At 34.4% G+C, this 15293-nt stretch overlaps 1 protein-coding gene across 1 annotated transcript in view; it reads right to left on the bottom strand.

Annotated features, from left to right (window-relative positions):
* Positions 1–7525: 7525 nt before the first annotated feature.
* LOC127557738 (ceruloplasmin-like) overlaps positions 7526–15293 on the bottom strand; it is a 42711-nt gene continuing 34943 nt past the window's right edge. The window contains exons 15-19 of the mRNA XM_051991041.1: positions 14850–14956; positions 13011–13227; positions 11308–11447; positions 9814–9976; positions 7526–7683 (exon numbers count right to left, since the gene is read on the bottom strand). Of these exons, the coding sequence (XP_051847001.1) occupies positions 7667–7683; positions 9814–9976; positions 11308–11447; positions 13011–13227; positions 14850–14956 (644 nt within the window). The 3' untranslated portion in view covers positions 7526–7666. The remainder of the gene's footprint in view (positions 7684–9813; positions 9977–11307; positions 11448–13010; positions 13228–14849; positions 14957–15293) is intronic.

Genomic DNA, 15293 nt, shown 5'->3' with positions numbered 1-15293 from the left:
GTTTCCTCCTTTATTTGCCTGATTGACACAGTTTAGTATTGCACAACAATCAACTGCAGCTTCAATAAAAACAAATACCAATTTCCCTTTTTCCTTTTGGTCCAATTCTCAGAAACAAATTGGGGAAAAAACCAAACCCAAAATAACCTTAACAAAAACAAACAAACCAAAAAAAAAACTAGGTCATTCTTTGTCAATCCATTCTTATTACTAACAAAATCAACCATTATTGTTTTAGGAATTAGAGGGTGCTTAACTCTATCCTTTCTTTCATTTATATTGGCAGGGATCTTTTAGGTTTTAACTGTAACTCCCACAGTGCTGTGCACACACTAAATAAACAGAGATGATGGAAAATGAACCCAAACATGTAACTGTTAGTCATCACCAGGAAACTGATGGAAAAAACATCTTGTTTACTTGACAATATAAAACATACTATTTAGAATATCCAGACTAATTGAATTAACTGAAAATGAAAGTTTAAACATATAAAGCAGACCCCCTTTTGTGATCTCCAGAATAAAAAGCCATCAAAAAGCACAGGGTTAGTAAAGTTCCCGGGTTAGTGCCCTATGCAACTATCTAGACTTATTTTGTTCTATTTTGGAGTTCCCTTTTGGTATTTCTTTTATTATTTTATTATTTTTTTTTTAGTTATTTTTATTTTTATTTTTTTTTAGTTATTTTTATTTTTATTTTTTTTTTAGTTATTTCTTAGCCAATTAGTCATGTCTGACTCTTCAAGGCCCCATTTGTGGATTTCTTGGCAAAAATACTGGAGTAGTTTGCCATTTCCTTCTGCAGCTCATTTGACATATGGGGAAACTGAGGCAGACAGGGTTAAGTGACTTGCCCAGGGTTTCACAACTAGTGTCTAAAGCCAAATTTGAACTCAGCTGTACCTGACTCCAGATCCAACATTCTACCCATGACTCACCTAATTGCCTTGCTGGATACTTTAGCAATACTTAATAAGTATTCAAATTCACTAATAAACTCTTATATATTGACCCTTTCCACCCAAAGGCAATGATCCTCTCTCCCACTCCCTCCCAATCATACTCAAGTGGAATGTAAGCTCCTTGAGGGCAGGATCTTTTTTATTTGAGTCTTTGTGGTCATCTAGTCTGAGTTCAAAATCTTTTTGAATTGAATTACCAGTAAATTTTTTTAAAAGCTTTGTAGATCTATAAATCTATACTTTTTTTGGTCTTGGTCTCCGTTACAACCATAACTCAGTAAGAAATCAATTTAGTAATAACAGAAATGTATAGTTTTATGATTTTTTAGTTGTAGGGGAAGGTTGAATTAGACTATAGGGCCTTTCCATGGACCATGCTCAGTTACCCTTCCTGTTTCTGACTGACCATGTAAATGCTTTAAGACCTACTCCTTAATGTGTGATGGTATCCCAAAACTGAGAGGACTTTTTTGAGGAGTTTTGCTATGAGGTGACAAATCTGCAGTAGTGCCTTGATTCTCTCCCCACTCGTGACAGTGGCAGGAGATTGGGGTGCTATGCCAGATATAAAACCAGGCAGTTTTCTCTTGGATTCTTGGTCATGGCACTCTCATGTCCAAGTAGTACATTCTCTTTCTACATTCCCCATGGTGGGGGTCTCAGGGATGAAGCTATGACCTCTCATCCATCCTGATGATACTCTTGCATGAAGCATGGTCTCAAACAGAAAAGTTTGTTCCTGGGTTTTGGGCTGTATTTTTGCTCCATATTTCCTTTGTCGAAACATCTCATCAGAAAGAAAACTGATCTGGAGAACAGATTGAGGAAAAATTATATAAGATAGTCAGACTACCTGAAAATTATGAAAAGCCCCACAGAATCTTGATACAATATTACAAAAAATTATCAAAGAAAATTTCCTTGAAGTTCTAGAACAAGAAGGCAAAGAAGAAATAGAAAAAATTTGCCAATTGTTACCTAAAACAGATTACAGAAGAAAAACTTAGAGGAATATCATAGCAAGTTTCAAAGCTCCTTAGTTAAGGAGAAAATATTGCAAGCAGCAAGAAAAAAATCAACTTAAATATCATGGAGCAACATAAAGATTGCACAAGACCTAGCAGCTACAATATTAAAGAACCAAAGGTCTTGGAATACTATATTCCATAGAGCAAAGGACCAAGGGTAGCTTACTCAGCAAAGTTAAGTAAAATACTAAATGAAAGGGAAAAATGGACATTTAACAAACTTGTGAGACGTTCAGGTTTTTGTGACAAAAACTTTAGAACTTAAGGAAAATGTGGCACATATAATCTAGGAGAAATATAGGGTAACCATTAAAGGTCAATTATAAGACTCAGTACAATCAAATTATTTAATTCACATATGTGAAAGTATTTGGGTAGTATGAAAAAAGGCATGGGTAAGCTGAGTGTGATGGGGAAATTCTAAAAAAAAAAAAACTAATTAGGGAAAGATAAAAAGGAGTAATAATCTCATACAAATGAGGTATAAAAGAGAAAATTAATACAGAAGAAGCTCACAGTGGGAAGGGCAGGACAGTGCTGTAATCTTGTTCTCATCAGAAATTGGTTAAAGAGGGAAATATATATATATATTGTAATGCCCGAGAAACTGAGACAGGAGAGAGATTAGAGAGTTTTTAATATTTTATTAATGGGAGAGTAAAATTGACTGGACAGGACTCTCGTCTCAAATTATCCAGTCAGACAGAGCTAAAGATTTACTGGGACCAAGGACTGGTCCCAGGGCTGGGGGAGACTGTCATCCCAAAGAATCCAGCGTCCAGAATCCAGCATCCAGCCGCCAGCCTCCAGCCTCCAGCAATGAATGGAGGAATCCCAACTTTTTAAATACCTTTTCTCTAAACAAAGGAAGGGGTAAGAAGCGCAGGAAAACTTCTATCAGGATGGGGGAGGCCATAAATCCTAAAAACCCAGAGACAGGATGTATGAATACAAAGAAGTAAAGATATCAGTGAGGTATCTTGGAATATTTTAGAGGGATATTGTAAATTCTTCAGGACAGAAAAGAGTCAGGAGGTCTACTCTTTTGTTTATCTTGCTAACAATTTATAACCTTAGAGCAAAGAGTCCTCAGTCTTAATGGACCAGAGCGGGGAATTTACTTAGGGGATTGAGACAGAACAATTAAGGAAACTTGAGACAAGGGAAACTAGTGCAGGGAAACTAAGTCAGGACAATTAAAGAGAACTGTGGCATTACAATATTAAGAAATAAAAGGACAAGAAGAGAGGGTGAGGGGAGAGGATAAAGGAATTTTACATAGGTGAGTAGGTTGAAGAATAGGAGGGCAAGGGAGTGGGTAGAAGTAAAAGCAGAGGAGTGAGGGTACATAGGGTAAATAAGTTGAGAATGATAATGAGGAAAACTAGGAAGGAAGAAAATACATAAGTAACTATAGCTTAGAATGTGAATGGGATGAATTTACCCATAAAATGGAAATGGATAAGGAAATTAAAAATTTGAATTCAACAATATGTTGCTTTCAGGAAACATTATAAAAATGAGAGATACACACACAGATAAAATAAAAGGCAAGAGTTTATTATGTAAAAAAGCAGGGATAGTAATCATGATCAAATGCTTGGTCACAATGACCAAATGGGGTCACAAAGAGTCAAAAATAACCAAACAATATTATAGACTTTTTGACCTTCTAGGTTGATATTGGATCTGATAGTCATTTTGTGATTCCAGTCACTCCCTTTTCCCTTTTTCAAGCTATAATTTCCAATATGCCTTTGAAATTGCCAATAGGCCAATATGCCTAGTCTAGAGGGACTAGAGCCAGGATCCTTACCTTATTTAGTATCTTAGACTTTTGGGTACTTAGTCTGGTGAAATATGTGGATCTCCTCTTGGAATAATCTTTTTAAACACATAAAATAAAATTCATAAAATTACAAAGGAAACAAATTTTGTTGAAGCACAATGATCAAAATAGAAAAAAAATCATGAATCCCTGGTTAAAAACTCCTAGAAACCAGTTTTGGGGAAGGGAAATAAATAGTGATCACATATGGTTGAGCATCCACTATGTTCAGAATCTTAAATACAGCTTCTAAAATGTGTCAGCTCTTAAATCTCTTAGGCAAGTTTGGCAGTACACTGCATGGAGTGCTGGGTTTTGCAGTCAGGAAGATCTGAATTTAAATTCTGCCTAAATCAGTAGTGCATTATCTCAATAACTGAAATTATGAAATAATTTTTAAGGCCTCACGTTCTCCATTTCACTTTTACAACTAGCTCAGTACTTTCCATTATAATCCCAAACACAGAGCTTAGACCATTTTTGAAACAGGTTTCAAGTTTTGCCTATGAATAATATTAAATGTGTGACCCCACATAAATTATTCAATCTCAGGATCTGAAGGAATTCTGTAACATTGTAAGTTATATCACCAAAAGGTGATGGATTTCTTCAGGATATGGACCTTTTCATTGCCTTTCAATCAAGTACAAGAATAAATAGCATCTGCATCCATGGAAGGAATTTCAACCCTGATGAAAGCAAAGGCTCACATTAAAAAAAAAAAAAAACCAAAAACCAAAAAACAAAAATAAAAGGTTTAAGAAAGTTTTGATCAAGGATATAAGTAGGGCAGAGCAAAAATAGCAGCTTCTTTGTAGTTCACCCTAGAAAGGGATATATAGAAGAAATCAGGACACAAGTCAGGGTGATTGATTAGAGGCACTCAAGACCATACTGTTACTTGTGATTGTCCACTTTTTCTGTAGCATATGGATCAATTCTTGCCCATCTTGTTGATTGAATGAATTAATGTTTATGAATTAAGCTTTTGTTTAAATAGCACAAAGCATATTCTTTCACGCGCTTAAAGACAATACTTGCACATTTGCCAAAATGCTAAAAAAGGATGCAGCAATCTTATTGGTTATGAATAATATGAACTATTATGAGTAATAATTGTTATGAATAATAAAGACCAGCATATGGGATGGGAATGGAAGTATGATTCTGAGAGGAGATTTATGAAACAGTTTATTGGAAAGATACACATTTCACTTTATGTGTCTTTTATTTAGTTCTAAATAAATCGTTTCAAATGGGAACAACTGAGAGTATTTGACTAATCAAAAATTTGACTAATTAAAAATTCATATTAGGCAGACAGAATAGCTTTAGTTCATCCATTCCATGAATTCCTACAATGGGGTCAAAACTGACTTGTTGCAGGTAGAATTCTTCAATAAGAAACTGAAAAAGATGTCCTTCTAACTATAGTGATAGCAGAATTTCAATGTAAAACTGCTAACTGTGATAGCTGCCAACAGCTAGATGCTCCAAATTGTTTTCTTTTTACAGGAAATTGTGTAAGGAGTTATGTAACTCCAGAATTTTGTCCAAATGTTCTGTCACACACAGAACTTTGATAACTCAAAGGTAAGGTGAAAGCTTATTTGCCAATAATCTTTTGGGGACCTAGAAGACATTTTAATGTGGCTGGGTACAGTACTGACATGACTATTTTTCTTCCTTTTTTCTTGATTCTAGTCAAACCAGTTTTTGATTATTCAGTGATTGGTGGTGACCTATTTAGGAATAGCCTTTTGGGGATCTAAAAGGCATTTTAATGTGGCTGAGTGCAGTACTGACATGACTATTTTTCCTCCTTTTTTCCTTTGTTCTAGTCAAACAAGTTTTTAATTATTCAGTGACTGGAGGTGACTGAGTTTGTGAATTGTCTAGTTCCTGTGACTACTCTATGTGACTACATATTGTATGACCCTAGACAGACCATTTCACTTCCTTGTGTCTCAATTTCTTCATTTATGAAAAATGAAGAGATTGGCCTGGGATGATCTCTGAGGTCCCTTGAAGATCAAAATTCATAATCTTAATAAGCAATCCTTGAGCATTCCACTAAATTAAGCTTCTGGAATGTAACAATTCCACAGGTAAGGAAAAGAAGGGATCAAAAATAAATTTAGACTATTTCTCTACCCATTTACAAAAGATTTGATGTGGTGGAAGTTTTAACCCATTAGCTAAAATTGACTGTTTAAAATTATATGAAGATTGAAATTATTCATGCCATTCTTTTCATTCATTCAACAAGTATTATGTAGCTACTACACACTGTATACTGTGTAAAAGGAAAATCATTCCTGCCTTTAAGAAGTTTATGTTCTATTTGGTAGAAATAACATGTACTCAGAGAATTAAGTACAGATTATAAATTTTTTGGTTGGGAGGAAGCACTAACACTCTGGAGATCAGAAAGGATCTTTTATAGGAAGGATCAGACATTTAAACTGAATTTTGGGGAGGCTGGGAATTCCAACAAGTGAAGGTTAAAAAGGAGAACATTTCAGGCACAGGAAGGATTCCTTGTGGAGGGAGACAAAACATTGTGAACTTTTTTTGCGGGAATGTAGAATATATAGAATACATACAGAATAAGTCCAGAAAAGATAGGTTGAAGCCAGAGTATGAAAGATTTTAGGTGAAAGAATTTATATATATACATATATTTTACTTGTCTTTAGAAGCTTTTTTTTCAATAGGAGAATGAAATGGCCAGATTTGAGCTTTAAAAATATTTGGCAGCTACATGAAAGATATATATTTGTGTGTGTATATGTTTGTATACATATAATATATAAAGGCATGCATATACTTATACATATGTATATAATATACATATATATATACACAATGCATATACATGTGTGTGTATATAGACACACATATGTATATTATGCCATAAAAACATTTCAGTAGTTCCAGAATATATATCTCTCTTTCTGATTTTTCCATCAATGGAGAATTCAAGGGGGGACTTGAACAAGACAAAGAGGAAAAAGATGGGGAGTTGGGAAGGCTACCACTTCAGGGAGTTCCCTGATAGATGGGATTTGAGATCACTGAAATATCTCTCTTCCCCAAGGACTTAGTAGAGTGCTCAGCTTACAATGAAGTGCTTAATCAATGCTACTTTAATTGGAAATATTCAAAGTATGTTGTAATAGAAGGCATAGCTTTAAAAGTGTTAGGAAATGAAAATCACTCTGAAAAAATTTTGGTAGTTTGATGGGATGAAGAAAGGAGGCAAGACTCCATCCAATATTGAGACTGTTCTGAAGAGATGGATAATGACCATATAATTTTAAATTATTATACTAGAATTTTTATCATCTTCAGATAAACATAACTGTGTTTGCCTGCTGTGCAAGCTTTTCCTATCATTTTTGTCACTCATTATCCTTAACAGCAAGGGTGGAGCAGTGGATAGGATAGAGCAGTGGATAGCGTGCAGGGTCTAGAATCAGGAAGAACTGAGTTTAAAACTGTCCATAGACACATTCCATGTATGACCTAGGCAAGTCATTTAATCCTATTTGCTTCAGTTTTCTCATTGGAGAAAGAAATGTCAAATCAAAGAGTCAGATGTGGCTGAAACAATTTAAGAACAATCACTAACGCTATCACATTCCTATGATGTGATCCCACTGAAATCTCCAGGAGTTTATACTCAAAGATTAGCAAGAAAATTTTAATTTTATTTATTTTTAAGCCACTTCATTACAAATGATTACATTCATAATTTTATTTAACTCCTATTTTCTTTTGCAGGCTCGAGTTTTCAATTTTCTTCAACTCTAGTACCATTGATGTGGGTTCATTAAAATCTCTTCATGAAGTTTTTTGTTCTGCAGGGCAAAGAGATTTAAAGAAGCTCCATATTAAAAAAAAAAAAAAAAAAGTACCCAGAAACCTAGTTTACTTCCTAGGGTATGGAATTATGGAATAGTTATGCATATTTGAAAAGAAAGATTATATGGTCTAACTTCTGTAGTCATTTTTTTGTTTTGTTTAAAATGTTGTTCAATTGCCCATCAATTGGAGAATGATTGGGTACATTGTGGTATATGAATGTTATGGAATATTATTGTTCGTAAGGAATGAACAGCGGGATGAATACAGAAAGGACTGGAGAGACTTACATGAACTAATGCTAAGTGAAATAAGCAGAACCAGGAGATCATTATACACTTCAACAACAATACTGTTTGAGGATGTATTCTGATGGAAGTGGATTTCTTTGACAAAGAGAGGATCTAACTCAGTTTCAATTGATCAGTGATGGACAGAAGCAGCTACATCCAAAGAAAGAACACAGGGAAATGAGTGTAAACTGTTCTTCCTGTGCAACAAGAGAACTGTTTGGTTCTGCACACATATATTGTATCTAGGATACACTGCGACATATTTAATTTTAATTCTAAAATCTAGGCTTCTTGAATATTAGAATTTAATTTCTTAGCCCTGCTACTGAAGGAAGCTCTTTGTGGTTTGCCAAGGGAGATTCTCAGTGGATAGTGAAGACTTGGAGTTGAACCACCTGAGAAAGTTTCTTCAATCCTCTTGGCCCCAAGATCACACAGGAGTTTATAAAGCATCCCTAATCATTTACCCTTCTGAAAGGTTGCTATAAGGATGAAAACCATTCTCCCCTGGAACTGAAGAGACACTCATTCTAATTAATACATGAGTATGAAAAGGAGTTATATTTACCTCTGCTGTGATGACCTCCTAACCCTGAACTGACTGAAGGAAATACTGAGACCTTAAGTCACTGGCCCCATTGATTAAATGTCAGAGATGATAACTGGACTTAAAGCTTCCTGACTCCAAACCCAACCCTTCATCTACTGTGACATTATTCACTCCATTACCACATTTAAAGCCAATAAGAGTAATAACTTTTGATGATTAAATACTACTTTAAATGTCTGCAAATATACATTATATATATGTACATACTATATATAACATATACAATTTGTATATATTTACTAAAAAGAGAATTCATAGAGTAATGGAGATAGTTTTCCATTTTGAATGCCCTTGCAATGTGAATCTCCATGGATCACAGAACCACATAGTACTAAAAGAGACCTTACAACTCAAAAAGAGGAAAACTGGCTTCTTTGACATATAAAAGAGAAGAAATATATCAGAGGCTTTCAAAAAGTCTGTTTTTGAATTTGAGATGAATAAGAGTTTTCTTTGTTCTTATTCTGTCTTCTTTTTGTAATTTTCCAAATAGATGCTTCTAGAGTTAGCATGTCCAATCAAAACAAATAAACATGCACCATTGAAAGTTTATGTAGATACTTCTCTGTCCCCAGAAGAGATAAAAAGACACAGCAGGCACAGCAGAATGTGTTGAATAAATGTTTGTTATATTGTAAATCTTGGCACTTGTTCTATAATCATATTTTATGATGATGGTGGTGGTTGTTAAAACCTGCAATTTTATCATTCTAAGGGGCATCCAGTGTGGAAAATCCTTTCATCTATGTAAATGAATAAATCCTTCATAACTGATAGAGAGTTTAAGTGATTTGCCAAAGGTCAAACAGCTGGCAGGGAGCAAACATGGAATTTGATCCTATTCTTCCAAATTTTGAAGTGGATCCTTAATTCATTATTACACAGTGACTGGTTCTCAGAAAGTTCTATATATCTATCTTGGATACTTTTAAGCTGTATTCAGAAGATCCTAGATGTAGAGAGGTGAAAAAATGTTTATTGACTGACAGAAGAGATTCCCCCTCATATTCAAAATTAATCTCTGGGAGGAGTCTCACTGATTCTTTAAGGACAGTGGCGTAAGAAGGAATGGAACAGTGAAACTTACTCAAGTATTTTAAAATGTTAACCACAAACGATGTGTGTATTTATACCTCAAGATCTTTACATTATTATAATTTTCTTGGGACAGACATTAAACTGTTGTGATCACAATAGTATTTAAGTACCTTAACTACCTTTACCTTTTCTTTCTAAAACAGTATAAGTGCTTTCCATCCCACTACTAAGGTGTTTAGTAACATGACAGTGGAATAACCAAATCCCAGCATCTTTTGGGTACATTTGAACAATTTTGAATCTTCCAGGAACAAGGTCATAAACATCTGAGCGATAAAATCCAGCACCCTGAATGGGAAAAATGAAATTATATCAGTGAATTGATTCAAGGTAATTCAGGTAATAGCATAATTTATATTCTTTTAACCTTATCAGAGCCTCTCAAACACAAAGTTTAATTAAGGTTCTCATGGCTCCAAGATTTTGTAGTCACTTTAGAAGATGAATTTTTAAAGAATATCGGATTTTGTAAGGAAATAAAACCTTGAAAAGTTCAGATTGACAATAGCATGTCTCTTTCTCTTTGTGTATTATCCTGTGCTTAATTTTCAAGGTCCTGATGAATTTGATCCTATTTTATGACTCCTCCTACTTCTCAACACAAATGCTAATTCCATCAGACTTCCTTGGTACCAGGTATATGCAGTGGTTCCCTCTTTCATCTCTTTGCTCATTGTATTAGAATTTCCTTGTCACTGTCTTCTTACCCTCATTCAAATTCTATCCATTTTTCAGTGCTTAGTTCATTTTCTTCCCTTACAGATAACAAAACCAACCCTCATCAAGATGTCTCTCCTTGGAACTCCTGTCATAGATATTAAGTTTACTGCACAAATAAGAACTTAATTTTGTCCCATTTAGTATTATCTGGTAGTTGTCTCATTCATAATGATTCTTGTTTCTTCAACTGGATTACTAACATCTTGAACATCCCATGTCTTTGAATTACTCTAGGTTGTCTTCTCTCTAATTTTGCTTTTGATTGATTGTATTTTAAATATCATTTGATAAATACTTAATTGTTGATTAAGTGATTAAAGAGGACTCTGATTCAGATCCTACATTTGAAAATTACTATCCAAATGACTAAAGGAAAATCAATGAAGCTCGTTGAGACTCAGTTTTCTCATCTATAAAACAAGGGCAAATTGGCATATGCCTACAATCTTTACTAATGGAGAAGTTGAGAAAAACTAATGGATTGTATAGGCTCTTGAGCTCTGAGTTGCAATAGATTTGAACCCAACTGGGTGTATGCAGCAAGACTAGTACCAACATGGTGAATTCCCCGGAGCTAGAAGACACTAGACTGAGTAAGGAGGGGTGCATCAGTACAGCTAGGAATGGACCAAAGCTTCCATGATAACCATAGTTCAGGGTCCCATGAATGGTTGCTGCTCTTCTACTCTGGGATAGATAGGAGAACTCTGCCTCCAATTAATTAATTGATTGAGAATAATTAAATGAATGAATGAATGAATAAAAATGAAAGAAATTAGACTAGATAACCTTTGAGATCTCCGATACTGTGTATTATTTCACAGTTTCATACAAGTCCATCAGCTAATACAGAAAGCATCAGAAAAATAACAAGAATCTGTGGCAGGTCGGATGTGTACCTTATATTTGAAGCTGTGACCATGGAAGTGAACAGTGTGGACATCTATATTACTTCCCAAGCCAATCAAATACCAGTTCACTGTATCTCCAATATGCATTGTCAGACCCTGTGTGTTTCCATTAAGTCTTCCATTAATTGCTGAGAGACAAAAACATTATCAGATATCTTTTAAAAATAAGGATATGAAATAATAGATCATTTTCTAAATACAGCAAATAGATCAGAGGTAGTAAAGATTCTAAAGCTGGAAAACTAATCCTTAAAAAAAGTCATTCCATTCATTCATTCTTTTTTTTTAAAGCCTATATTACTAGAATTTTCTTTGCTGAGGAAAGCAAAACTAAGGCTGATTTTGATCTTTTGAAAAAAAATCTTTACTTATATTCTCTATTCATTAGAAGGGGTGCTAAAATAAGGATATGTAAGATTTATCTGATAAATTCTATAAGAGTTCTCAAATTGTATCACTGAGTTCTCTATGCTGATTAAAAACCCAGTCTATTTGCATTTAAACACTTACGTGTACACATATATTGACATATTCAACAAGTAATCAGGAACCAAGGAGAAACTTCAATTTCCATTTATATTGTTGACCTGTAATATCAGCATTCATTTTCATGTAATGCTCAGTTTCTGCTATATAAAACTGACAGATTTTTGCTCTATATTTCTAACACAAAGTATTTGCATATGTGACTAAATTTCTCTGTATGTGCATATATATGTACATTTGATTTTTCATACATCTTTATATATCTGTACATATACAAGTATATAAAAATGTAAAATATTTTAGCAATTTAAAAATAGGATTAGAAAGCAATTCCATATTATTGCTCTGTAAGGAATGACCAGCAGGATGAATACAGAGAGGCTTGGAGAAACCTACACGAGCTGATGCTAAGTGAAATGAGCAGAACCAGGAGATTATTATACACTTCGACAACGATATTGTATGAGGATGTATTCTGATGGAAGTGGATTTCTTTGACAAAGAGACCTAACTCAGTTTCAATGGATAAATGATGGACAGAAACAGCTACACACAAAGAAAGAAGACTGGGAAACGAATATGAACTATTTGCATTTTTGATTTTCTTCCCGAGTTATTTTTACCTTCTGAATCCAATTCTTCCTGTGCAACAGGAGAACTGTTAGGTTCTGAAAACATATATTGTATCTAGGATATACTGCAACATATCTAACATATATAGGACTGCTTGCCATCTTGGGGAGGGGGTGGAGGGAGGGAGGGGCAAAATCGAAACCTAAGCGAGTGCAAGGGATAATGTTGTAAAAAATTACCCTGGCATGGATTCTGTCAATATAAAGTTATTATTAAATAAAATAAAATTAAAAAAAAAGAAAGAAAGCAATTCCAACTAAAATGAAACTGAATATGAGTTTAATTCAATTTTAATTTTATAATTTTAACTTTCAAAATGGAAACTCAAAGTGGTAGGTAATATTTCCTCATTTCTATTTGGATTATTCTATCCAGGGAGCCCACCATTTTTGTTTCTGAAAGAATTTGGGGGACCTATTAAGATGGATGATTATATGAATGAGGAAAAGAGGTTCTGTGTTTGCAGTTTTATTTCTATAGAAAGATCTGCTTTTTTGGTTTCTGGATCCTCACTCTCCCTTTATAAAGAAAATTGGCTATTATCGACTACATCATCTGTGAAACAGTATTACCATGCATTTGGTTGCTCAAAATAAAGTCTGGGTCAGCTTTTTTTACTTTCTCTGGATGTGGAGAATATTTTTTGATGTTTTCATCAAAGTACCAGGATAGGTTCTCATCAACAATCATAAAAAGAAGAAAAAGATTAACAACATGGCTAACTCCGTGGTCCATGTTGACATTTCGTTTACAGACTATCAAAGGTCCAACTAATCCACTGTAGAGATCCTGAAAACACAAATCAGAAAAACAAACTAAGTTATAAGCTATAATAGCAACTAGCTGGGATAGTTCAGGGCCTCCAGTTAGGAAAACCTAAATTCAAACCCCCTTCTCCCTCATTTTTGTAAAGTGGGAATATCAGTAGCACTTTCCTTACAGGATATACAAATTATACAAATTAATGTTTGTAAAGCATGTGGCACAATGCTTGGTATGTGGTAAGCATCTAATAAATATTTGTTACCTTTATTCCAATGACATCAAAAGAACTCCAACTAGATCTAACTGAGCAATAATGTCTATGTATTTAACATCTGCAGTTTTTTAGCTGATGGAGAGTAATGAAATGTGAAGACATCTTAGATTATGCAATTGAAAAGAGAATTAAATCTTTCATATAAGGCTTATTCTTTAATGGAATCACCTTTAAGTCTGAGATTTTGAGTTTATTCATTCCTCAATCAATCAACAAGTATATGTATATATGTACATAAGTCTACCCACCCACACACACACACACACACACATAAAGCCTCCTATAATCAGGTGTTTGGGATAAAAAAAAAAAAAGATGACACAGTTCCTGTTCTCAGGGTGTTTACATTTTATGGTTTCTTGGTAATCATTGTATGATCATTGCTTTCTATCTTTATTTTTTCTAGTAAATTTATTTATTTTTAATGCGCATTGCTTCATGAATTATGTTGGGAGAGAGAAAATTCAGAGCAAAAGGGAAAAACCACAGGAGAGATTAGAGGAAAAAAAGCAGAAAAAAAGAAGTGAACATAGCATGTGTTGATTTACATTCAGTTTCCTTAGCTCTTTTTCTGGATGCAGATGGCATTTTTTATCCAAAGTGAATTGAGATTGTCCTGGATGCTTTCTATCTTTGAAAAATGCAAGCCTTTTTAGTGCTATTCAAAAGAGGAGGTGAGAGTAGTTTGTTTCAGTAGGAAATCTACAGAGATTAGAACTGCTCTTGTTTTATTCTCTTTTGACCCTAGCTCTCCCTGAACTAATCAGGCTAGATGCTCAGTGGTGATTCATGGACCTGGTCCCACTGTTGATCAGTAGGGAAACTGCTCCTTGTCCAGCTGGGCTGGTCTGCCCTTCTTCTTGAATGTTCTCAATTCTGAGGGAGCTAGTACTGTATGTAGCGTGCACACCTGATGGGCCTGACTGCATCTCAGAACTCCTGAATTCAAGTGATCCACCAGCCCCAGCCTTCTCAACACCTGGGATTGCAGACATGGGCCACCACATCTAGCTTTGACTAGATTTTTTTATGACCCACCACACTTTATTTATATTATGTGCCTATCTATCTATCCATCCACCCATCTATCCATCCATCCATCCATCCATCTATCTATCTATCCATCTATCTATCTATCTATCTATCTATCTATCTATCTATCTATTCATCCACCCATCTATCCATCCATCCATCTATCTATCCATCCATCTATCTATCTATTTATCTATCTATCCATCCACCCATTTATCCATCCATCCATCTATCTATCTATCCATCCACCCATCTATCCATCCATCTATCTATCTATCCATCCATCCATCCATCTATCTATCTATCTATCTATATATTTTTTAAATCATGGACAACTTACCTTAACTTTATCTACAGCTGAAAAGTAAACCCAGGGTATGCAAACAGAATCATTTTGGGTAGGCCCAGATCTTTCAGGAATTTTCCACTTATATACTCTTATTTCTCCTGTTGAGGCAAATTTGTTTCAATTCAACAACTATTTATTAAATACCTATGATATATTTAATTAATTATATTAATGATTACCTGTTAATAATAGTTAACTGATTAACTTTCTCCCCTCCATATCATATAATTCTTCTTGTCCTTCAAACCACAGCTCAATCATTACCTTTTACATGAATCCTTTCTTAATCCCTACCACTGCTACCTCTTCCTCCCAAACTATCTTGTAACTAATGACTTTATTTTAACCTGCCACTTACTTCTCAACATCTTGCAAGCTGGTTTATACTAATATGTATATTCTCTTTGCAAATCTAATTATAGGTAGATGCATATT

This window comes from Antechinus flavipes, chromosome 3, assembly GCF_016432865.1.
Source record: "Antechinus flavipes isolate AdamAnt ecotype Samford, QLD, Australia chromosome 3, AdamAnt_v2, whole genome shotgun sequence".
NCBI classification, from domain to species: domain Eukaryota; kingdom Metazoa; phylum Chordata; class Mammalia; order Dasyuromorphia; family Dasyuridae; genus Antechinus; species Antechinus flavipes.
The sequence above is the reverse complement of the archived record's forward strand: the minus strand, read 5'-3'. Positions and strand labels throughout refer to the sequence as shown.